The sequence below is a fragment of the Genypterus blacodes genome, unplaced genomic scaffold (assembly GCF_046128005.1).
Source record: "Genypterus blacodes isolate CSIRO-AG114 ecotype Tasmania unplaced genomic scaffold, CSIRO-AGI_Gbla_v1 ptg000030l_1, whole genome shotgun sequence".
In the NCBI taxonomy this organism is placed as follows: Eukaryota; Metazoa; Chordata; class Actinopteri; order Ophidiiformes; family Ophidiidae; genus Genypterus; species Genypterus blacodes.
In genome coordinates, this window is record NW_027466843.1 from 5,702,760 (window position 1) to 5,728,663 (window position 25,904).

A 25,904-nucleotide genomic window follows, 5' to 3' on the forward strand; every position below is an offset into this window, starting at 1 on the left:
ATATCATTAGATAAAAACAAAAGCGAAATTCATCTAAAAGCTGTGAAAAGCTACAGAATTGAGTGTTGACTGGCAGTGGGTTCATTGAGCAGGCCGTTAACATTTTAGGAAGTATTGTTTCCATGCTAAAATGAAATATCAGCATTCAAGTCGCAGTGAATGAGGCAAAACTCAGAGTGCATGAAATAGTTTTCATAAATACAACTTTAGCTGCAATAAATTAAATTTCCTACGTCATGTACACACCAGAATGCAATTGAATTCAACACAAATCCAAGTTGGCTTACACTCAGTACTTTTGAGTGCTTGTTAAATGTTGTGTTGTGCTGCTGTCAGATTGAAGCTTTTAAGGACAGCCATACACGTGTATTTGTTAGCCTTGAACATTTTTTAAACCATCTCTCGAAGTAGAAATGAAAAGAGAAAAGAGGAAACCTGTGAAACTTCCTACTCATGCACCAGACATCTGGCAAAAAGCAGGATATAGGAATTGCATATTGATGATAAATAAAATGAGTTGGCATAGCTGTCCGTGTTGAACTGCCTAAATTCATTGTTGTTGTTCAGTACTGGGTTTAATTTATTTACATAATATTAAATCTCACTGACTTTCAAAATGGAAGGAATCCTCTCTGGAACCGTGGATGGACAATGTTCCTTGCAGACTCGATAACTGCAGTCCAGCATCACTAGGTTTGCCTGGTCGCGCTTAAATGATGTTGTTGTGTAATGTACAAAACAGTGATAGGAAGCATAATTCTATGTCATTAGCCAGTTTTGTGATCCTTTTAGTCGTCTTGACAATGAAATGCTTATTGGTCTTGGTGTATCAAAGGCACTGAATTGATTTGAGGGATCATAAGGCTCAAATTTAACAGTGTCCATGATTACAGACCCATTACTTAAATCATTTATTGAATAATAGGACATTTGACTGTTTGAGCCCAACAACACAAGGCAGATGATGACTAATTGGTGTACTTCAGCGATGAAGTGGTTGGGCAGTTTGGTGGGCCCCTGGGCGAGACACACATTCCATAGAGTGGTTGGCAAAGAAACAGCAAGAGATGTTTGTCCATCTGTAACCGCAAGCAGAAGGCGAATCTTCAGTTTCTGTGTAGGACTGGACAGAGCAGTGGGCGGGTTAGTGTGTAGTAGGTTGTGCAGTGCTTTACATGCCGTGTTTCCATTGTAGAATGAGTGGCCCCTGATATGAATGAGTCATTTGTGGTTCTCATTATTGTAATTATGTCAGATATATCTGTGAGGAAAAACAGTGAGGATACTTTAACATGCCACTTCTGCTCCAATTAAGGCAAACATCATGAAAACTCTATGATCAAATTTGAATCACCACAAACTGATGCCGGTGTATATTACGAGATATAAGTAAATGTACTCAAGCATGTAAACAACCCATCAGCTCACAATTGTATGCATTCTTGAATACATTTCTACATCTGGCGGTATTCCCCCTATAAGCCACAAGTCTTATATGCAGTGAATGGAAGGATCCTATTCATTCCATTCATGTATAACTCTTATGAGGATGCACATATTGATGACAAAAAACAGACATAGCGGTTGATATTGTGGTATCTGTTTACCACAGTAGTACTGCCGAAGGCAGACGACGTTGGAAGATTGTTAGTAATTGGGCTGAGATAAGAGCCACTGCTTCCTGTGCAATACCGGAAAATCTCAATATGACCATGTTCTGTAAACACAGGAAAGCTTTGGCTTCTGCAGATTTATACATTTGTTTTCAGAAACTATGAGACATGCAGACATACAGAGGCATATGGATTCATAACTCTCCACATGTCGTTTCTTTTCGTGAGGTTGCAATAATCATGGATGCAGCTGCACCAAATTAGCACAACGCTCAGAGTCCATCATTATACCACAAAGAAGTCAACATCCGGCTTCTGCTTGCAATTGTGGCAAACGGAAAAAGTGACATTTTTGCTTTTGACACTATGTTCCCTCCCAGTCTGTTGTGTGCGCTGCTCACCTCATTCTCCTACCTTTGCACACTGTTTAAACAGATTAGACTCACTGTATCTAACGTAAACGAAACCTTCATAATGTCCACTGGAGCATGTGACAGTGAGGGTTCCAATTCTTTGAAGCATTGTGTTTGTGTCAGCTGAGTTCTTCTCAGTAAAACTGTTGGCTGTGTGCGGAGGAGAAAAGAAACCCCACTTTGAGCCAAATTTGAGCTGAGAGAAAGTTGAAGTTGAGTCCTTACATCAAGATGACTGACAACACTGGCTTCAAAACAAATTCAGTGCACTCACTGGCAATTTGTGTTCAGCAATTGTTGCAGAGTTGTCATCATTTGGCACCCAGAAGATGGCTTGTTATCAATACAATATCACACTGATTCATCCTAGCTACAGTAGTTGTGTTATGATCCAGTGGTATAACATTGGAGTTATGGGCCACATTTACAGGGTTAGAATTAGTTGTCACGACTCCGGGTTGGAAGATCCCTCACCAATATTGGATCCCGGATTGTTTGATTTGGTTATGTTTAATCATTTTACTTGGTGTGTTTTGACTCAAATGTTTCTGGCTTCAGACACATGATCAAACAGTTGCTGCGACTAACTCTGCCAAAGGAAATTTGTTCTGCTATCAAATGAGGCAGAAATCCCACTGAGAGCAACCAAACCTCTGTTTGAAAAACCCAGACTCAATTTAGCAGCACACACACACATACACACACGCGCACACGCACACGCACACATGCACACGCACACATGCACACGCACACATGCTCACTGTCAACGTTCTATTGCCTCATCCAGAGCCCGACATGCCTCCACAGCCTTCACATGTCCATGAGCCTCTGTCATGTTGGTATGAAGCAGAGAATAAAGTGAAGCGATACGTCTCTGATGCAAAACACTGAAACACTTGTAAATTTCCTTACAACATTGAAATGTCCAATCTTACTTCTTCAAACTTGCTGAAATCTGTTCATGATTTCAATTGAAAACTCAGTGATGGCCACACGAACATATTCGAGTGTTACAGCAGCGTTACGCTTGTGCTCCAAGCCATCCGTCAATAGTTTGGATTGGCTGATAGGCATTGAATGCTCCTTTCAATATCTTGTGTTTGTATGAGCAAGTGGAGAAGCTGGAGATTTTGTTTTGTCTGAACCTGAGTTGCTTTTGGGAGGTAAAGGAGTGGGTGAGTTTGTTGTTATTTGGTGGCCTTTGTTCAGACAGCCCCACATCCTTGCACAAAAAAATGTTTGTTGAGTCGGTGCTTGCTTCAAGAGAAAGAGTGTTTGAAAAAGAAATGGCCTTATTGTGAAGGCTGAAGGCAAGAACTGTCTCCCAGTACCAACAGGTGATGGTAAACACAGCTCTCCTCCCCAGATGTCTCACTTCAATAACAAATCAGGTTTTGCATCTCTAAACAAGCAATGCTTTTACATAGGAACAACTACTGGCATAATTACTTATGTCGTAGGCTAGAGAGTCAAACTTATTTTTACCATATATGTATGAGAAAAAAAGGACAACAGCAACAACGTGACATTAGTTTGATGGCACGCAGCATTTTGACACTAATCTCAGATATTTGAAATGACTAATTATATTTGTTGTTACTAATCATTGCTAATTACTTAATACTGTGGTTTCCCGCATAATCACAAATAGGTTAGCTCATAATTATGAGATGAAGATGTCATAATTGCATTAGTAAAGTAATAGTTCTATTGAAGTATCCTAATTTTGTTATTTGCTTTGATGAATTCAATTTGTTTTCATACAAAACAGGCTTCACAGGATGCTTCTTTTCAGCCTGCAACATGTGATGTCAGACAGTGTGTGTCCCAGCACCATGAAAGCAGTCAGTGCATTTACAAGCACCATCATTACAATGTCTGTCGCAACCTTGTGACACTGCCTCCCGTTGCCATTCAGTTAGTGGGAGATAATTATGACACATGTATGAGCACACAGCAAGAGTCATTATGATTAGGGAGAGAGGTTCTTTTTGTCCAAAATGACATTTAGAATAAAGCAGGATGGAGCAAGATGGAGTGTTTCTCTCAGGTTTGATAAATATCAGATATGATAGGATGTAACTTTTGCACAGTATCATCAAAACATGTCGTTTTAACTCAACATTCAGGTGTCAGGCAGAAGGTACATAAAACATGTTAGGTTGACATTTATGAATCCCAGATTTTGTACAGAGTGTGTATGCAATATTATTAGTAGTAATATGATCCACATTTGACCAAATCTTCAGATATTGTATTGCCAAACCTGAGGTGTGAGGCCGTCTGCAGCAGTGAGATGTGATATGATTGTCGCCTCTTCGTGATCACATGTGCACGTTTGATTGATCTGTAAGCGTATGCTGCGTTTGACCGAGATTCAGGTAGAATTTAGTAAATCAGTTAACCTCCTCTTGCACTTGATGAAATTACATTGGCGTCTGCTCAATGCTTAAACAATGTAATCGGGTAAGTGTGTGTGTTCTTGTGTGGCTGTGTGTGTGTGTGTGTGTGTGTGTGTGTTTTATGGAGAGCATGTTCTGGCTTTGAGAATAACAACCCAAATGCTGCCTGCGGTGTTTCTTGTATTCGTAGATCCAATCTAAATCTAGTATTAGATAAGCTCTTGTAAAAATTCTCAGTTAGTATAATATTGTCAGAATGTTTTTTCAAGTACATTATGTTCAATGAACTATACTGAGAAACGCTTAAATGGCCACATAGAGGACGATTTGAATGTACTTGATAGACACCCAGTAGGTTTACATGGCAGTCTCTGTCCTTACTGCGATTCAAGAACAAAATGCATGGAGCTGTAAGCATGTACCTGTTCTCTGAGTAAACATGATGTTTAGCGTGATAGCAGGCATTTGGTGAGTTAGCCCATTCAGGAAAGGCGAAGTGTTTCACAGCTGTAGCTTGGCTGTTGACTACACAAGCTTCGGTCTTGATGTTGTGTCACATTCTTCTGAACAGAACACTCGAGAAAATGGTGCTGCAATTGACTTTCTCATGTGGCAGAGTCGCAGGATGGCAACTGTGGAAAAGATTTGTGAAGCTTTGTTTCCTTTTCAGCCATCACATCCAACAACACTCGAGCGTTTCCCTGACAAGAGTCAAGCATCCAGTCAACACAAGATGAATTGAATAAATATGAGTCCTTTTTAATGGAATCCGCATCTCTTCAGAACCTTGTCACCTTCTGGGGGGGGGGGGGCATAAAATCTCTCCTTCACGGGGGAATGTTTTGTCTGGCTTACACGTTGTTGGCAAAGATTTAGGGTAGTGGTTTTATCATCCAAATGGAAATACAGCAAGTTTTACCCATTTGTTCTTAATAACTGCCATCAAGAAGGTTACGTTTTCACTTGGATTCATTTTACTGACAGATTGCAGTGGGATTTGGGGGATAAATCGGACTTTTACAAAGGAAGAGTTCAGGCAGATCTGGATGTGGATACAGGATCTTTTTTTTTCCAATGCTGTACCATGGGACATTCTTCAACATTTTGGGATGTTTTTGCAAAAAAGCATGCATGGATGTCATGTATTATCCACCGGTACAATTTTAAAAAGATCACATAGTTGTGGTAATATCACACATCCATGATTCATCTCTGCCATCTCTGCTGTCTGAATTGGCAGCAGGCAATGGCAGCTAAAGCTCTCCTCAGCCTAACTGTGTTTGTGTTGTTGTGGTCTGTGAAAGTGTGCATGTGCGTATGTGCGTGTGTGTGTGTTTTTCCATGTTTTTATTCTTCCCATCACAGTATTTTGAGTCCAGAGACTATTTTCTTTGCTTGTGCTTGCTGTCAGGTTGTTGAATTTTCTCTGCCCGAGGTTCTGTGTGTTTATGTAGCAGTAGTATTGGATCAATGTGCATATTGAGCCATTCGGATCAATCGCATATTTATCCATCCATTGGAACATTTGTCCCTGAGTTAATTGTCCCTTACAGGGCGGTGCTGGCTGCAGGAACAGGGGTGCATATCATTTGCATTTTCAATCGAAGGGGAAATTTGCTGTGGTTTAAGGCAGAAAACAGGTTGCGGGTATTAATGTCGTAAAGTAACAGAGTGACGAATGTTTCAGTTTTAATTTAGTTATTATTAGAGCACATTGCCGTGTTGTTGTAGGGTTACCGTTGCACATACGAGAGAAACAAAACATATTTCATACTTCAACTACAGATATTCAAATGAGGCAGTGTAACTTGTTTTCCGGCGTGTTAACAGGATTTTCAAAGTTTTCGCACATTTCTCTTTTCCAATTTGTTTGTCCTTCTGTTGGGCTGCTCATTTGATTACTTTGCCATCCTGTTACATTCTTCCATGACGCCTGGGTGCTCCCATGTCCTCTAGGCTGACCTCAGCATTTTTGTGATTTTGTCATCAAAAAATGCAAACAAATACTTTGGCTGTTCATTTTTGTGCGAGCGTTTCTTGTGATAAATTCCTCATTCATTTTTATTTCATCTGCACTGTCAATTAAATGCTTAAACTGATTATGAAATGTTATTTAATTTTCAAGGTCGATCTTGAGGATTGATGGTGCCTGTGGTGTGCGGGGGCAGCAGAGATGGAACAGGGGCTTGTTAGGAAGGCTCACCGATGGCCCATTTACTGCTAATGATGTGTTTGGGCCCTATAGCAGCTAAGTAACATGGCTGTGTGCGGCGAGAAGAGAAAGGACAGAAGACTTTACAGAATACTACTACCGCCCCTCCATCCCCTCCACAAACACACACACAGGCCACAGAAACAAAAAAGAAAAAGCTCTTTGGTTGTTTTTCTGAGTCACCGCCACTGCAAATGCATCCTGAGAGTTTAGGTGAACTTGAGTCGTACATGCTGTACTCTGAAATACATTTTACAATGAGGTGGTTTATTTAAGCTGTCAGCACCCGCCTCACTGTTTGTCTGTGCTGCCGCTACACTTCTCACCGCATCACCGCTCCTGCTGCCCATACTGTATACTGTACATATAGCATTCAAACAGCCTCACCTCCCCTGGGCTGAACCTTTAGTGTGCTGTGGGGAGTCACAAAGTTGGAGCATAAACACTAATCAGTAGTACGCTGTATCCCCATCAATGAAATATCTCAATCCCAGAAAGGCTCCTGGAAAAGTTGAATCATCTTGTATATTGTTAATTACAGACACAATTTTCAAGTATGTTTTACTAAGCAAAGGCTCCATTCACTATTGCAATTTTCAAAAACACACATTCCTTTGCTACATTATGCATCGTGTCATTATTCCATCACCTACTGCATCGTAAAGATCCCCACCTGCACCAGAGCCTTGTTTACCAGATGGGCCATGCATAATTAAGATGATAACCCACAGCAGAGACCTGACCCTGCCATAACATTGAAAATAAGGCTGACCAGCTCAGGGGCATGCTTTGCCCGCCTTGGGATGCCCACAAGATGCTATCACTGCATGTGACTCATGGATCATCCACAATGCCATTTGCCAGGCAGAGCACATAGTGATATTTGATGTCCAGGTTTTGTTGCGCATGCCATACTAGAATTTCACAAAAATGGTTTTCCGAAGTAACTTGCTTGTCATTCTGGTTCTGGTCTGATTTATTATTCGTAGAGGAAGAGGAATATATTCGTTTCGCATCCAAAGCTGATCATTGCAATGTGTTCACGGTCGTTCTACTGACACAACGATCATGTGCCGGATGGAATAAAACATAAAACAACAGCATCTCCTCGCCACCTCACAAGCATAGAAGCGTCATAAAAAACAGTCGTTATTGTGGAAATAGTGTTCTGGATTGCATCATGCCATGTGGGTGTTAACGTTATGTCCATCTGTTACAGTTAGTGGAAAATCATTACAGTGTTGTGACCTTTCATGCCACATAGGATTTTTTAAAAGAATCATATCAGTATCGCATCATTTCATTGTGAATATTGCAGAAAATTTGGAATATGTATAATATTCCATTAGAATATTATACATCCATTAGAAGGCAAAGGACAGCGCTGCATGATGGGAGGTCACGAGCTGCATAGGTGCTTAATGTTTAAAAGAAATCCTGTAACCATAGCAGATCTTTTGCCAAGTTGAATTATTGATTGTAAGTTAAGCATAGACTCTTTCCTGCATTAGTGCCCCATTTTAGTCCACCAAACACGCATACTTCAGCCTGTGTCATATATGCTTATATACTGTATATAAGGGACTGGGCACGTTCTTGTTACCACAGCTGAATTGATTCAGTAAATCAGTGCAATATGGTGCCATAGTTAAATAAGTCAGAGGTAGAGCGTTTCCTTTGTCTCCTCTTGTACCTCAATCCTCCCTGTTTCTCGGGTTTCATAGACGAGGGTCCAGGTTATCAGGTCTCTCGCCTAATGAATGAATCCAGTCCCCGTGCCACCCTGCAGATGATTAAAGTGTGTAGAAAATGAATGGATGGATATCTGCTCATTTCTCAGTAATACTGATTGACTTTAACAGCCGTGACAGTTAGAGGAGTACATTTCATGTCATAAGTCGGCTTAAGCGATGTTCTTTGCAAAGACATCACTCCCCAAAAACCACAACAGTAAGTCCTCATGATGTGCACTTACATCATGTCCAGATATTTAGTGTCCCTTTCTCACAACTAATAATGGCAGCAACTCCCAGTGCTTTGCACTGCTCTGTGCTGTACTGACAAAGCCCACATGAAAGGATAGTGGGAGACGTAATCATTTCACCAGTTAAGCCAGCTCTCATCTTTGAAGCCATTGCACCCTGGATCATTACAGCATGGGAGAATGTTGAGTTGTGGCCCTGTATGCTTGTGTTGTTTGTTTACCCAGCAGCTGTCTCTGTGGTGGGCTCAGCCACCGTAGACAGTAGGTGTGCTTGTGTTATCATTATCATTGTTGTTTGAACCTCTGCTGATTCACATTTGCTTTCAGACTTGAGGCCATTTTCCTTTTCCCCAAACTAACTTAATCCCTGATTGCTTACTAGATATCATGAGTCTGGTTGGAAACTTGCGTATCATTTTACTTTATGTGCGCCTTCACAGAGATAGCAAAGGGAGAACTTGCTTGCTGGTCACATTTTGTATAATTTTAATCTGTTTACTTTGCTGTGCCTGTGCAGTGAGCTGTTTGAAACTATGTTGTGTTGGTGCAGAGATTACTGGTTTTGATTGTGCAACACCAGTCAGCACAACGCCTCTCATTTGTGAGAGGCAATGTGTGGAAGATGGAATTGGAAGGAAATGCATCAGTGGAGGCGAAAAGTTTGAAAAAGTTGTCTAGTCAATCATTCCAGGTTCCGTGATCTACCTCATGATGTTGTAGTCCTGTGCTGCGCCCAGTATAGTTAAGAGGTCACATGGTGGGTGTTTCTGAGAGTAGCATGCAATGAGTGGAATGATGATATGAGGCAGACAGAGATTGAGTTTGAAGCTAGTTGTAAAGTGGATAATGTTTAACCACAACAATTCAGTACTCTTGCTTCTCTCTGTGTCTGTGTATTTCTATTGATCCCAGTTTTGCTCAAATACATTTAAGGGGGTAGTTTTTTACGATTTTTGGGGCTGTTGCAAAAAGGACGCTAAATGGGCATTAAAGTTGGCCTAGAGTGGAAATGTGTATTTTACTAGATTTGTTTCCTCACTCTATTTATAGCTTGTCGTTAGTCTAAGTTTCTTGTCATAGAAGGGAAATGGCATAACAGCCAACAATCAGTGTTAAGACTCCTACAGACTGTGTGATTTTGGGATGTCGCAAATGAAAGTGAGACACTTGTGACGAAATCTTTGGTCGCCAACTCAAACGAAACATCGCAGCATGAGGCTCGATTCGCGCTGTCGCCACCAAAGAAAGTCTGATCAACTTCCAATTGTGTCTGGCAGGACCAGATTCTTAGAATTGATTGCTGCTAAAATGTGCATCAATAAATAGGGACTGATGGAGGACAAGTTGATGATGTCATGGGTTATTGATCTATTGGACATCTGGTTGATTGATTGATCCCCATTGTGCATCATTCACTGTAAGGGTTGCTGGCAGTTGTCTTTTTTGCCACATGCTTCTTTTTAAAATGTCAACTCCTGACAATGATCAATAATCCTACTGCAACATTTATCTCCTAATTTAGGACCAAAGTCTGAGAATGTGATTGCTGCGACCCACATAACTAAACCAGCTCAGATGGATGGCAAGTTGATGGTTCTTATTGCAGTGTTAGGATTTATCAGGCATGCCTCTCACAATTCCACATTCATCCAGCTTGATATTCCACGTGTGGTCTGACACAGATACCCATCTCGCACAGGTCGAACTTATTAGATCAGTGTTATTACAGTTTGAAGGAGGATCTACTCGAGCAGAATGGAGAAAAAATGGTATTGGAATGAGAAAATGATGAAAATGGATTATGTCCTCTTGCATTTTGAACACATCCTTAAATCAGACTGACAGCCCATGTTTAAGCTGCTCAACTCTTTATCTTGCCTTTGCCTTAAACATACAGCGCAGACTACCCAGATAAGCGTATTATGTATGTTTACGTAAGTATGTGTGATGAATTGGCTTTTTTCAGCGATGCGGTAAAACAAAACTACATCAGTGATACTCAAACGGTCGTCGCACCCCATTGACTTGCTGATTCTCTTTACCACAGTTCTGCTCTCACAGATATCACGCCACTCGGTTATTTTCTCACCCTCTCTAACCTATTCTCAGCCTCTCCCTGCCTCACTTCTCTCTCACTCGCTCGCCCTTCCTTCAGTCCCCTCCCTCACAAACTACTTGCTATTCAGTTCAGGCAGGCTACAGGCAGCATTGCTTGAGCTCCCCATACCGCTGCTGCAGGAGTAGAATTTTTTTTTATCTCCCCCCCCTCACTCTGTCTGATAACCAGACATTTTCCTCCCCTCATTTCTTTTCTTCTCCCCCTGAAACTATGCACCTCAAACACTGGATGCAGCTCACTTTAAATCCACCCCCTCCTGATTCACGTTCACACGTTCTATTCTTAAACCCCTGCACCTCTGCATTATGTCTCATTATGTTTTTGTCCTAATGCAAGCAGATAGTGTAGTGCTTACTAGGTATGTATGAACTACGACTCGGTGCTTCAGGCTGCTTATAACTGCCATGTGCAGGTTTCGCTCGTTACACATGGCAGGGTTTTCAGCTCACCCTTAGAGTTGACCTTTCAACATCGGCTGACCTCTTCCCTACAAGAGCTTCCTACTGTGAGGCTTTGAGAATTCTTGACATCTGAAGCCAAAAACCAGCTTGTTTTTTTCTCAGAGAAAATGTCTGACATGTTCTGGCTCTAGAGCCATCACTTATTTAACTGGGTGTTATGGGATAGCTTCCTTTTCATTATTGTAAAAACAGAAAAATGGAGGCTGATTGTTTGTGGTCTCGTGATGCTAGTATATGGAATCTGAGTAAAGAAAGTGGCTAATAAAGTCTTTATGATCTCTGTAACTCCGTCTATGTGTGAAAGCTCTAAAGAGGGCCCTGGTGTCCTGAAGTTAGCTTGTCACGATGAATTCAAAGCCTTTCCCTCAGGCAATGGTGGATGAATCCATTAGGGATTTTTTTCAACTTGCTTACCAATTTTGAAATTTCGGCTTTGCTTTTCATTCAATATCGGATGACAAAAGGAGATGACTTTCTTGGTTCTATTCAAGGTGCCCACAATACCATTCCCAATACAACAATGAACAAATGACAAAAATGGTTTCTCAATTGTACCCTGGTTATGTGTCGCTGTCAACCCAAGGGCACTGTGAAGAAGTAAATACAACCAAATGCTTTGCTTTTGCTCTGTTTTAGTTTGTATCTCTTCACGTTTGGTTCTCTCTCTGCCTGTTGAAATGTGTTATGTGCTTTTCTAGATGTCTCCAGCTAGGATTTGTGCAAATTATTATCTTTTGGACAATAAGCCGTTGTTCTTCAGTCTCCACCATAGCTGGCGTGTGGGTTAAATTAGACCTGGTCCAATTCTTAGACAAAAAACCTGATGGTGAGTTTGCATCAAATGAATGTAGCAAGTTGCATTCTTCAGCTCTTATGCACTGAACTCATGCTACAGAAACATCGCACAAACACTAGACTGTAGATACTTAGCTGTAGTTTTCTCTGTCAACCATTTTGGTGACTCAGATTTTATTCTGGGTCTCATCCATCTATCAATTAAACAAATATGTAACCATGCATGCAGGGTGTTAATCCCTCGTTCTGTTTACCCCATCCTAAATAAACTACTCATTTCCTACTCAGGATGTGCTTGATAATGTGGCAGATGCTTCCTCTCATCCACAGCCTGCTTGACCACAGATGCTAATAGCCAGTGACAGGCCCACATTCCAAGCATGAGCCAGTGTAATGAGAGGAGTAAGCAAACGGCATCAGCCATTAAACATAAGAGAGCTTGTGCCAGAAGGCACTACGGCTCATCCTCAGGCAGTGCCATACCCGGCTGCATTAACACTAACTGACAGGAGACTGCCAGGCTCAAACAGCACTGTTATAGATACTATGGGCAGCCATGTGAGAGGAGAAAAAGATAGTCCTGGCACTGCAGCACAGGCGGGGAGCACATGGATCTGTTAAGGCCCCACAGGTCCTCTGCCCACTTAAACATACTCCCAAAGTGTGTGCGTGTGCGTGTGTGTGCATGTATACAACTATAATTGCAAGTTACTTTGTAACAAATCTCAATGAGCTTATTTTTAACAGCAGCTCACCTCCCTGTTCATTTCAGTTATATTTCACTGTCAACATTGACATGAACAAACGATTGATTGATTGATTGATGAACAAACTTCTTTTCTTCTTTTGAAGTACGATTGAAATCGTATTGCTCATGTAAATACATGAAATTCTGACAAATATGCAGCTAAACAGATCTTTATTGTAAAGAATTCATGAAATGCAAACAAAATAAGATGACTTCTCACACACATACACACACACACACACACACACACACACACACACACACACACAGACTCATTCATAAAGCAAACTGGAGCACCTTCAATGAAAGCCCTCACACTGCTCTGGCTCTCTTTTCCCCTGGAGAAGGCTGTGTAGAGCTAGCCATCAGCAAACACAGGCTGATGAAGGTAGATGCCAACTTGCTCATTGTCTTGACCCCTGACCTTTGTTAATGGCTATTGTGAAAGCCTGCCTGACAGGGAACTGTTGCCTGACAAAGGTGAAGGAAAACTCGTCTTTTCTGCCAACAGTGACAGCTATTGGAGGCAATAGTAGAAATGTTGCTCTTCACAATTCCACACACAGTCTTTGTCTGGACTGCAGTTAAGGCAAAATTATAATGAAGCTGTAAACATGGATGGAATTCACTAGGATTCTATCATTCTTGGAATATGCATGACTGCGTAATCAGAGTCCTTCAATCACATGATCTAGGCCTATTATTTGGAGTAAACATTCTTTGTGTTGTGCCACTTTCAATCGATTTATTTCCTTAATTGCAGCTTAATGTGCACTTAATGTGCAGCGTTTGACTTTCACTCACACGCTGCCTTGTTGTTCTAGTGGTGCATTGTGTGTCTGTATATTCTGAAGGTTGGCTTTGTTGAATGGTAATAGAGTGATTCAGATCTAGGTCTGTTCTATGTTGATCCGTCATTTCATTTGAAGGAACCAGAACAATTCTCTTTCATCTTGTTGCGTCTTTTTCTGCCACAGGCATTGTAACAAGCTTTCTTTTTCCCGTATGCTGTAATCAAACTAGCTGATAGCAACCGCTGCACCTCTTTAAGTTCCACTTAATGAGAACAAGTCAAATTGGCTCATCTATGGCAGAGGGAGCACAACTTATCTTAATGAGGATCTATCTGCCCATTATCTGCTGGTAACCCCACCAACATTTTACCACTATTATCAACCCACCACCCCCAGCTCACACAAACACTTTCTCATCCTCTCGTTATCTAAGTTGCCACTGCTTTTCCTTTAAGCCTGCTGCAGACAGTGTAACCACATTGGCCAGTAATTGTACCTCTCGCTCCTGCCTAATTGAATTGACAAGGAGCCGGAATTGATATCATTTAACACATTGATCCTGGGAAACAATGAGACAGAATACCTCGTGCCCCCACCCCCACTCCCCCACTCGTCTTCTATTTTCTTCCCTCTGATTCATCTACCCATTCCTTCTGATTTGCCATGTTATTGCCCATGAATTACCAGGTCCCTTCGTCACCTCTTTCACCTCAACTCAATTTCAGCATTTTCTTGCTCTTGTCATTTGTATTAGTGTCAAAGGAGATACAGACATGTGGGGACCAAAAGAGCATTCAGCTCAATTAGCCCTATGAATACATTCACCTTTTCTCCTTTCCTACCTTTTTACGGCTCATATTCATTCTTTTTTGGGAGATATCAATTTCTTTCTGTAGTCTTTGGCAAAATATTGTATGGAAATAAACGTAGGCTGGATATGCAGTATTTATCCCAGTGCTTTGGAAGACTTTCAAGCAAAAATGCATGATCCTTGCGATATCTTACTCGAATTATTAATTGGAGAGCGGTTTGTGTGTCTGTTTATGCGGAGCTGGGATGAGCACCGTTCCTGCGGTCGTCTCCAAAAGTGACACATTGTTCAGGGGTCGGGCAACGTGAATGGAACCGCCCTTGCGTGTCACATTAGTTAGTGACATCATCATCAATGACGTCTCAGTTGTTATTGGCAAGAAAGGGAAGAAATGCACAAAGGGTGCTTTTATGGGGTGGGACACGAGGGGCAAGGGTGAGGATGGAGGGCCAGTGGAGGCTGGGGTTAGGGCTAATGGATAGGGCTGGGGTGACAAGGTGAAGGCAACCAAAGTCAGTCAATCCGTCAGCTATGTCTTCAAGGTAACCGCAAAATGGAAACCTGACATATGAGGAAATCTAGTGCCACATATTCGACGCTTTATGCAGCTTGCAGATATTCTATGTCTCCTGCTGTACCTGCATCATGTCTTATGCCACCATTACAGAGTTTTAGGTCAGAAATGCAGTCAAGCAATTTGCACTGCAGTGCGCCACTGAATTACACAGTTTACCTTAGGAGGGCCTGAGAGAGTGAAAATACCCAGGGCATGAACCGTCACACAGCCCTTTCCTGAGTGGGCAAGAACAACTTCGCTTTACTCTTTCCATTACCCTGCCCCATAGATGCTTATTTCCAGGCACCCTCCTCGATCTCCCCTCTCCTGCTGGGAATGAATGAGAACACACTGGGGGGTGGAAAATAATTGATGGGGACATTTGGGGAACATTGTCTGCAAAACACCATGGGGACTTGTGTTTACCAGAAAAACTGAACATGCACATTCCATTATGTGGCAGTCAAAAACTAAGCAATCAGCGTTGCTATATGGGAGACAATTGAATCAATCCAACTGTGCTGTCAAGCTTTTAATGGCTGCGAATAGGAGAGCACAAATACCTGCATGGAATGGAGGAACAGGAAATAGGTTTGCAGATGAATACTGCAGACAGGGAAATACTGTGACTTAGTCTGCACACAAATGTAAACACATATCAAAGACATGTTTGACCTATCCAAGCTGAATAAGAGACAGCGCGTCATCTAACCTATGATTCATCGTTGTGGATTGGATTTGATTAACACTTTGTGATGGGGGGTTCATGTTTTAATTGGGTGTTTTACTGTATATTTCATAGACAAACTCAATATGAGGAATAGATTCCTCAGGGCATGTACTGGAGGAGTTTATGTAGATAATCTGTAGATATCGAATTCCAATCCATTACTACATCTCAGAGCATAGCTCAACAGAACCCCTGAGGTCGTAATCAGTGTGCTGTTTTTAACATTTTTGAATCTCTGCAACACTGATTTTACAGTTGAATAGAGCAATGAAAAAACATTTTTGGTGTGCATAATGCGACCACGTGTCTATTTATACTGAATGGAAGATGGGGGTATTCATTTATTTCCTGTTTTTCCAATCCATACTGGCCTCACCTAATGTCACCTAAAGTGATTCTTTTTTTTTTTTTTTAAAAAACCTCCGCACTCCAAAATATTTAGGATTATTGTTGACCATTTTCTTACTGGTTTGTGAAATTATAGCTGTAGCCTGATGTCATCTCCCATTACTATCTGACACAGTAAGCAGTTGTGAATACATTTATGAGGTCTACATATCAGCTCCTGGCAATCCAGTAAAAGGTTAGGGGATTTTGCCTATAGGTGGAATTACAGAAACATGATGGCAAATGTTTACTTATTCTTCTAAAATCATGGCCATGATCTTCTTAGCGCCATGGTCATGTACTTTGTGAGTGTTTTGATGCAGATCCGGATTTATATGTATTAGCCGAATATGGAAGTGACTCATAATGTCATATTATCAGGACAAGCATTCTCTCCCTCAGATAGGTGCATTGCTACACAAAAATGACAACTCATTATGGTTACTATTGGAGAGGAGGTGAACAATTGTATGAGAGAAGATAAATGGCTCATTCCTAATGTTTAATATCCATATGAAGGGAAGCTTGTGTTATATGAGCCTTGGCCAAGGGCAAGACAGCAATACATTACAAAGAAAGGGAATCGTATCTATTTTTATGGCTACAGGGTCTTTTCATTGAGCAGCAATTTCACATCACTGACCTTGCACACGTGTGCACACACACCTGATTTCCCCGAGGCACATACTCATACCCGAAACACACTTTGAACTTAAGAGTTTAAAAATCCAAAAGTGCAGAAGACGCTAAAAGTATGTGGCTGTTTGTTCAATCAAGTTGACAAATTTCTGCTTGTCCATTGTATCAGTGTGCCTATGAAGGTGGGCTTAAACTGGGACAACCGCTCTTTAAGCTCAGTGGTGCCTGACACATGAATTGCAAATGCACTATTCAAGCAGAGCCTAAATCAGTCATGAGTGGTTTATGTCTCTGTATAAATGGAGGCCTGCATTTACAAAGATCTTATCTCCTTGTTATGGTGAAATGAGAAGCATATTCAGAATTAATAGGGAACACTAATTTTACAATCTGACAGTGACCAAGGTATTGAAATGTTAATCAACGTTAACCTTGGGGAAAGTTTGATATGATCATTTGGCACGCTGGAATACACACTGTAGATATGACGTGTACTCTTCCATTCTGTTATCCAAAGAGTTGGTATGTGATCTATTTGGTAACTGTTAGTAACGATTAGTCCCTCTCTTTAGGCTTGTATGTCTGTACTTATGTCATTTAACATTGACCATCCAAAACATTCATGAATCAGTGTCCACAGGTTTGCCTTTTCTCTGCCAAGGCTAATGAGTATTTTGGTTGTTTGGCTTCATTTTTGCTGTGCACTAATGTCAGCTGGTTGCTTGGCAACAGCTCAACTTAATTCTGAGTATTGCTGGTATTGCTTTGACAGAATGTTTATCATCCCTGGAACAAGATAACATTCTTCTCAGCAAAACAATGTTGATAAAATAACCCTCAGGCACATGAAGGTATTGATCGCAGTGATTTACATTTACCAGAACTTGAATTTGTGAGAACAATCCAGATCACATCATCCCGTCTCCCTGTCAGAGAAACCAAATTGCAGTATGATTTATGCCATCCTGATCCCATTACTTTCATGCTTCATATATCTATTAAATGTTTTAATTTGTTACTTGCCAAAAGACACAGTTAGACACTGTTAATTATCCCACCCGATGAACAAAGCAACAGCATGAGTTTATCATCATCATATTACCTTGAGGACCATCAGTCTTCAATTTGATCATATTTTCGTTATTGTTCTTTTTAATCACACTTTGGCCTGGAATGATGACAATTCAACACTATTCTGAAGAAGAAGTAATTATTCGTTGATTATTTACTTAGGACAACTGTGATGGAACTTTTTCCTCCCCTCTGATGACATACAGTACATAGTGGATCTTAAATGTATAACAAAATAGATCCATAACAGAAGTTCTATGTAGTGTACAGTAGCTCACTTGCCTTCTGACTGCACAGATGCTTTTTAAATAGGTATTGACACGATCTGAACCATGCTATGGACTGAACTCAGTTTGGACATTTGTTAGGCCTGACTTTATATATGATTGATCAAATAGGTCGCGTCAAGTTTATTTGGCGACCCCAATGTCATATACTAATTCTCAAAGGGCTTTACAAGCCCACATATCAGGGGTTTGCGACATAGCCCAAGCTACAGGAAAGTACTCCTCAAAAATCATATCACACAGTATAAGGATATAAAGGGAAGAATCGTCAGGAGAGGCAATTCAAAGAGAGATCGCCTAATGGGCAGGTGCGCAATAGGAGCCGTAGGTGCAGAAGCGAACAAATTACTAAGGTCCTGTGATGGTGTGGCAGCACACGATGCTCGGAGACATGATGGCAAACACATCTGAGGGAGCAGCAGATCATGATTTGTGTACCGGGGTTGGGGTGTGGGGGGATGTTTACATCACACAGAAGTCGATTCTAACCACGGCATTCAAAAAACACTTCACAAAAACAGAGAAAGGAGAGGGTGAAAAAATGAATCAGATACAAGGATGTAAGGGATTAAGGATGAAGAGGCGATGCAGAGAAATGAAATACCAAATGCAATGGATCACTTGTGATTCCATGGAGCTGTGGCCTTGTGGAAGGGGGTGTACCTTGGTAGTCACGGTAGCGCCTCCTTAATTATTTCCTAATGAGAGGTGACACCACTCTGTCTTTAAGGAACACACTGATACTAACACACTCACACACACACACACATCTAGTTTGTGAGAATTAAAGAAACTTGCTTGTCAGCCTATAAGCCGTTGTGTTACGCTTTGGGGTTGGACTTTTTTTGAGGTAGGTAGGAAACACAGACTTTTGTGCTTGGCTTTGCTCCAGCATACTGTTTACATGGTCCTAAACCAGGTACTATATATACAGGTTAAATATGGTGTAAATCTTCCAGCTAGTGCACTGATGCTTGCTTGCTTGAGTGACTGGAGTTGTATGATGGATTTACATCTTGTGGCTCCATTGTGTTTGTATTTGTTATTTAGGCAGGGGGTGATTTAGCTGTTTTTGTTTTTGACATTTCTATTATGTTGATGGCAATAACTATTATTTTTATTACTTGTCAACTCTGTTTATGGGGTTTACCTTTACTTACGTATTTAAAAAGCAATGGATCCGAAAGGCAAACTGAATTATAAAGTAAACTCTGTTCAATGAATCAGCAACAGTTGAGTCCAGTGTGGTGCCTCTAGGTTGTTTGTCCGTGTTGTCATATTGCACTTCCTGCTGAAAGACATCCATATATGCATTTCTCTTGAGAGGTCAGGGCACAGAATCATTCATATCTGTACAGATTTCTCTTAGAGAGGAATAAGTTCATTCTAACCTTCAGGTCAAGCTGTCATCCCAAGCGAGAAAATAATCAAATTTGAAGACTTATCCAGTATAAATCACAGTCTATATTTGGCATAATTGAGCAGCAAGTGTAAAGCTCAGAAGAGTGAAGATAGTAAATGCGGGATCCTAGTGGCGTATTGGTAGATGGAGCATTTCCCCTGGCCAGGTGTTCCAATTATCGCAACTGGCAGTGTTCCAGGGTTGGAAACTGGTCCAGGATCATGACTGAGCACCTTCAACTGCTTGGCTTGTGTGGTTGTGCATTGGGCTGTGATGGTCGACACCACATGTCGAACTGGTATAAGCCACAAAGGGCCGAGAGGCTGCAGCCTTTCAGCCCAGTTGAAAACACAATACCTGCTGACTTCAATGAGAGAGAAGAAGCCAATCAGTCAGTTCAGCTGGTTTGGGTTTAAGTCAGACTGAAAACTTGCAGCCTCCCTGAACTCCATGGAAGTGTCCAGCACTCTTTCTCTACACCCTGGGGCCAGCAGTCTGAGTGGGCCGTGGAAACAAACTAAGAAAACATTGTATAATACAGTGACTTGTGATACATCATTATCAGCCTTATTGTTGTGTCATTTAAGGCTATGGACAAATGTTGATGTCCAAACATGTTTCTTTATGAAATGTTATTTATATCTGCGTTAAAGTTCACTACTGAATATGACGTATAATGCTAATGTTTGTTTTTAGTGAAAGGCATATGACTGTGAGTAACAATGTTGTGTTTTCTCTTACAGACTGGCAGGAAAGAGAAAGGTGACCCGTTGAACTCAGCCATTGACAAGATGACCAAAAAGACCAGGGACCTGCGCAGACAGGTGAGCGCATGTTTACATGGTCCACTTCAACCTCTTTAGTAATTAAGTACTTCCTTTGACATAAGGACATGTATACACTGCTTCATTTCTACCATTCCATTCCTATTAAGGCCCATGGAGGTTCAGCTCGAGAGCGAGTGCACTGGACTGTGCTTCTAATTGCTGATGCAGTGCATAACAAAAATATCTGCTCGGAGCAAAGCAGCAATGGCTCAAAAATATATCCCCATTTCTGCAAATTACAAATTAATAGACTACATTCTAGTAATTTATTACACCACTCCCTGATGACTGATGAAATTGATGACGGACTGGTCAGCATGGCAACCATAGTGTCTGCAGCTGTTCCACACGGCTTGGCTACTTAAAATCACTAATATAGTTCCACTAATCTTGTCTGGAAATAAATAATGCCCTGTACTTGTATCAAGGCCATTTCCCTCCAGGTAGCCTTGTGTATTGAAACTTGACAATGTTTCTCAATTTCATGAAGTAGTCATTCTTCATCCATAGTGCCGTCTGCTGTCATCATGAGTGGCAGGAAATGGCCGTGGTTTGGTTTTCCAGTGGCAACACTTTGTAGACGGGCGGACACAAGCAAAATGTGGTTGAAATAGAAACTGGGTAAAATGATTGGTGCCACAGTGGGGCTATTTTTCACCTCACCTTGTCACATGTGTGGAGAAGGTGTTAGGACTGGGCACAGGGGGGAAAAAGCACCAATGTCTCTTTGTTTTAATTCTGTGTTACTTAAACAACAATCCCACCAAAAAACAGAAGCAGCAATGCCATCACATCATCTACGGTCTGAACTTCCAATTGAAGAATAAGTAGATGATTCATGCTGTGAAACACTGTGTCAAAACACAGATGTAATATTGATTTTTTTTTCATCATCCCTGAAAGGAAGATTAATGTTTATTTCCTCCTTTGTGTCTTGTAGGGAATGACAAAAATGTTGACACCACAGAAAGAAAGAATCATCATACTTAAGTGTCTATTGATGTAATACAAACTATCCAGCATTCATCTGTAGACGTCAATTCTGTTGAATGAAAAAGAATTGGATTCTAGTGATTTTTATTGCATTCCTGGTAAAGTTTAGAATGCACCTGAAGAGAACAGCCTAAGCCTTGTATTCACCGTCAAGACTTGAGTAATATTTCCTGTATGTTTTGGCAGAAAGACACATTGGCAGACTGACATTAGTCCCTACCTGCATGCTTGTGTCCTCTCTGACCTCAGAAGACCAGGGGATCATTCCAGATGGGAGGCGATGATTCTCCCTCCTGTTGGGTATTTGGTTGTGTTCCCTGACAGGCTGGCAGGCGGTACTCACCCTGACACGATGTTCTATTGACTCAGGGGCTGTCTTGACATAATGGGCGGTCTGTTTGAGCTCTGAGCTCAGATGGGAGGGCAAACTCACATCACACATGCAGGCATTACATAGAACTCGGATACTATAATTGTCTCAACAAGTTTTCAGTGTAGCACATCAATAGATGATGCAAGACCTCCTTGAAGGTAACAGCACAATTGTGCATACATGCATTTCAGTCTCGGCCAGCTGAATTGTAAATGAATTCATGAAATACCCCAGACACCTCTTCGCCATCTCCTCCCTCCCTGCCATTTTCTCTCCCTTAACTAACTCCCTACCATCCGCATTGCCAAGCTTGACAAAGGTCGAGACATTCCTGATGTCGTGGGCCTGTAAAGCCCTTTGAGACATTTTATGTGATATTGGCTATAGCAATAAAGTTGACTTGACTTGAAATATAAGAGCAGACAGGCTTAAGTGGCAGACATCTAGAGTGTTTGGATAGAGAGAGCAGGTAGAAGCATATACTGCAGCACTTTTCACACATTTGTACTCACGTACACACCAATGCCAAGCTGCTTTTTATACATGATGTTCCTTCTATCTGTCCTATCTGTTCTTTCTCTGTATCAATATTCTTTTTACAGAAACACACATTTTCACAACACCACTCAGCCTGTTGGGCATGATCGCAATTTGTTAGGTTCTAGCGGTTCTATCCCCTTCTTTAGACTACGTAAAGCTGTACCTGAATTTCACGTATTGTGTACTGGCTGGCATTGGGTGAAAATGCTTAAAAAATATAACAAGCTTCACATTCTTGACACTGATATTCCTCATGAGACAATCATTAAATGTGATTGATTATTAACTCCTCACAAGACAATCATTACATGTGACTAATTATTACATTTATAAATCTAGGATTATTGTTGTCCACTTGTTTTGGAAAAAATGCCTTTGCGTAAGCACAGAAATTTCACAAAATCATCACAGACATGATTAAACATTAACATGAAACTGCATTTATCATCTTCTATTCTGAGACTTGATATTCCAGATTTGCCGTCTGTACAGACAAAGGGGACAAATAGGCACACTTGTTAATGAATGATGCTAGGACACTATAACCCGCAATTAACCCAACAACTCAAGCTTGAAAATTGTTTAATAAGCACTCAAATGTAGAAATTGTTTTGGACACCAGCTATTTTTGGCAGCTCCAGTTTAGAGCTTGCTGCTTATGTTCATATATGTCAATGTTTCACAATGGAAACACTAACGAAACAATGTTGTTTTCATTTTTATTCGTTAGAGCCAGTTGTTCCGCATGTGGTTTTCAGGCATCTTCTGCCTTCACACTGACTCAGCTCTGTGTCTCGGCTTAATTTGCTACACATGTTGTTTATAAACAATTGACAGCTTCAAAGGATTTGAACTTTAGCTGTCACTCAGCTGGTTGTAACTTCCTCATTCTTTCAGGTACAAAAGCAGATGAAGCAAATGGAGACATTTTTCAAGCCTTCAGGCTTCAATCTTTCAGGCAACATTTTCAGCGTTTGCCTTAACCGTGCATTTTCTACAGGAAATCTGTAGTTTTAGAAAATTTTCCTTTTGAAATTTATTCTACACCCGTTGCTGGCAGCAAGCCAAATCATGTTTCTCCCTCGACTTTGTTCACAATCGTCATCCTCTCCAGCAGTTTGTCATCCCCCTAGATTTCTTGTTCTAAGTCAAGCTGGTCATCATGACCGCATTAATGGTCTGCACCAATGCATTAGCAGGTCAGAATAAGTAAGTATGGCCTTATTTTCCGGGAAAGAGGCGGATTGCGTCTTTGTGAGCTGCATGCCGCTGTCTCAGATATATGAGGCTGGGAGCCACTTAGATTTGCTTTGTTGCTTTAAGAAGAGGCCGTCTCCTACACTCCCATAGTCTAGACGCTCTAACATCCCTGTCTATAGTAGTTGACTTTACAAAATCAATTGGTGCTCGATGAGAATCCTCAAGTTTACATGAATGTTTAAGTGCTGTTCATGTGTAGAGTCTTCGAAATGTGGGACGCAGTACTTGTTAAACTGAGGGCAGAGAAAAAGAGGCGTGGTTAAACCTCTTTAAAAGACGCTCTATACATGCACGCAATACTCTGAGTATACATGACATTATGTCTAATCACAGTATGAGTGGTCTCATTGAGGAGATGGATGGTGAGATACTCGGATTGATAAAATCTGAATACATCAACTTACAATCACATAATGTAGTTCTGTTACCCAGAGTAAGCTTACTTCAATTTGTGCCAATCTCATCTTACTGAGGTGTATAAATAACATTTGAGAAAACAATGTTTTGCCTCAATTGCAGAAAATTCAATGTACAATCAAGTACATGCTAACATACTACATGAGACAAAGTAGTCTTAAGTTGAACGAATATGTGCTCTTATCCAAGCAGATATACATGTACTACAAAAAATATACTGTAGTATACAGGTACATGCTGTGGTAGAACTGGAAGAGCCACTGGAAGAGCCACTGAAAATACAACAGGTGGAATTTGTAGAAAGCGGCTATTAAGAAATCATGCAGAAAATTGAAAAATAGCATTCCAGCTGTTCAAAACTTTGATGAAGAACTACAGTATGGTTGAGGGCCCTTGATTCTGAGCAATGCAGTATCTTTTAATGTCTTGCATTCCTTTAATTAGTATTCACTTGGTAGTAAACCCGACAAAGTTGTTGGAAATGAGCCATGTGTTCCAGCCCCCCCTGTCATCTTGTCTGTAATGAATGCATCTGTCAAGCCATCTCTCTGGGCTGCAATTTGACTGATAGCTGATTCCAGGATTCCCCATAGCACATCTGCCTATCCCCTCTCTCTCTCTCTCTCTCTCTCTCTCTCTCTCTCTCTCTCTCTCTCTCTTCCCCCTTTTCGGGCCATGAAAATCATTTCCATATCTGCCATTAGTTTGTTGATTAGTACAGCTGTTTTTAATTGTTCTAGGTTATCATGTTAGAGGGAACAGCTGCCGCGAGTCCTCTCAGATGTAGCTCATTGTTCAAGAAATTATTCAGAATCATTGTTAAATCCTTTTTAATCTATTTCTTCTCTGAAGCTGTTTGGAAGCTATACATTAAAGCTTCATTAGCGACATTATTAACCTAAGAATTTCCCTGTTAGGTTTATGCACTGGGAGAAAAATAAACAACATCTTTACAAGGCATTCACCTGTTTAAGGGCGTTGAAGTACCGCATCTGAATGTAGTATAAGGAAAATGGCTTAAAGGGAAACGTGATAGGAAACGTGATAGTCACAACACAACAAGGAATATGAAATATAACATAAATAAATCACACCTGCACCTGTTCCGTCATTATGCGACAGGCGTCAAGTTGTCTAATTAACAACTCCAACAAACTACAAACTTATTCATAAAGCAAGAAACAAAAAATCTAACATCTTAACTAAGATAATAAAGGATGCATGTGTAGATAATACGTGCATAATTTTAGTTTCCATTCAATGTAAAGTAGGTTCCACACAAAAAACAAATCGCTTTTCCTAATATTGTACCAGATTTCCCTTAAGTACATTAACCTTGTCCCCAACAAGCAGGACACAAATGATAATGGCCTTGGCAAAGGCAAAAAATGTTTACTGAAAGGCCATCTCACATCTCGTAAAAAACAAAATCACAAAGAATGAAAACAGTTGAGTGCTGTGTGTCCTTGTAGTCAGAATATTAGTTTAATATTGATGAAGACGATGTTAAATTTCACTCTGTAGCCTGACATGTGGATGTAAGATAGATGAAAGGAGATAAATGTATGAAATGTGTTGGTAGATACCAAGGCATGTCCTTGATTTTTATTTTGTATTTTTCAATGTGATAAGTGGGTCTTGGCAGGCAAAGATTGGAGAATCAATGCCTTAGACTCTGAGCCCTTCGGTTAAACTGGAGCAGCACTGAAGATTAAGAAGGGTGTCAGGTTGTCATCAAAGCTCTCACTGACATATTGCTGCGGTGAATGATTCCCTACATCTAATGTTCTTAAACAGCCTCTGATAATCCTTCTTCTGTTTTCAAAATGCCATGGCTGCCAAGAATGCAGAATTAGCTCATAGATTCAATCCTTCATCAAGCACGATAACAAACCCATCCTTTTTATATGGGACATCAGTATATAATGTACCACTGATAAATGTGTTATTGATAGCAAGGCACTGATGGTGACTGGAACTGGACAGTGACATATGCCGTTGAGATGTGCTACTACTTTGAAAGGTTAACAACAAACTGTATGTGTGATTAGATTATTATGTATATGTCAG

The 25,904-nt window shown here is 40.8% G+C and overlaps 1 protein-coding gene across 3 annotated transcripts in view; it reads left to right on the top strand.

Moving 5' to 3' along the window:
- The window catches only part of ctnna2 (catenin (cadherin-associated protein), alpha 2), a 226,107-nt gene that overhangs the window by 134,013 nt on the left and 66,190 nt on the right, over positions 1 to 25,904 (top strand). For all 3 annotated transcript variants that reach the window (XM_076145595.1, XM_076145597.1, XM_076145596.1), the window contains one exon: positions 20,168 to 20,248. In XM_076145595.1, the coding sequence (XP_076001710.1) occupies positions 20,168 to 20,248 (81 nt within the window). The remainder of the gene's footprint in view (positions 1 to 20,167; positions 20,249 to 25,904) is intronic.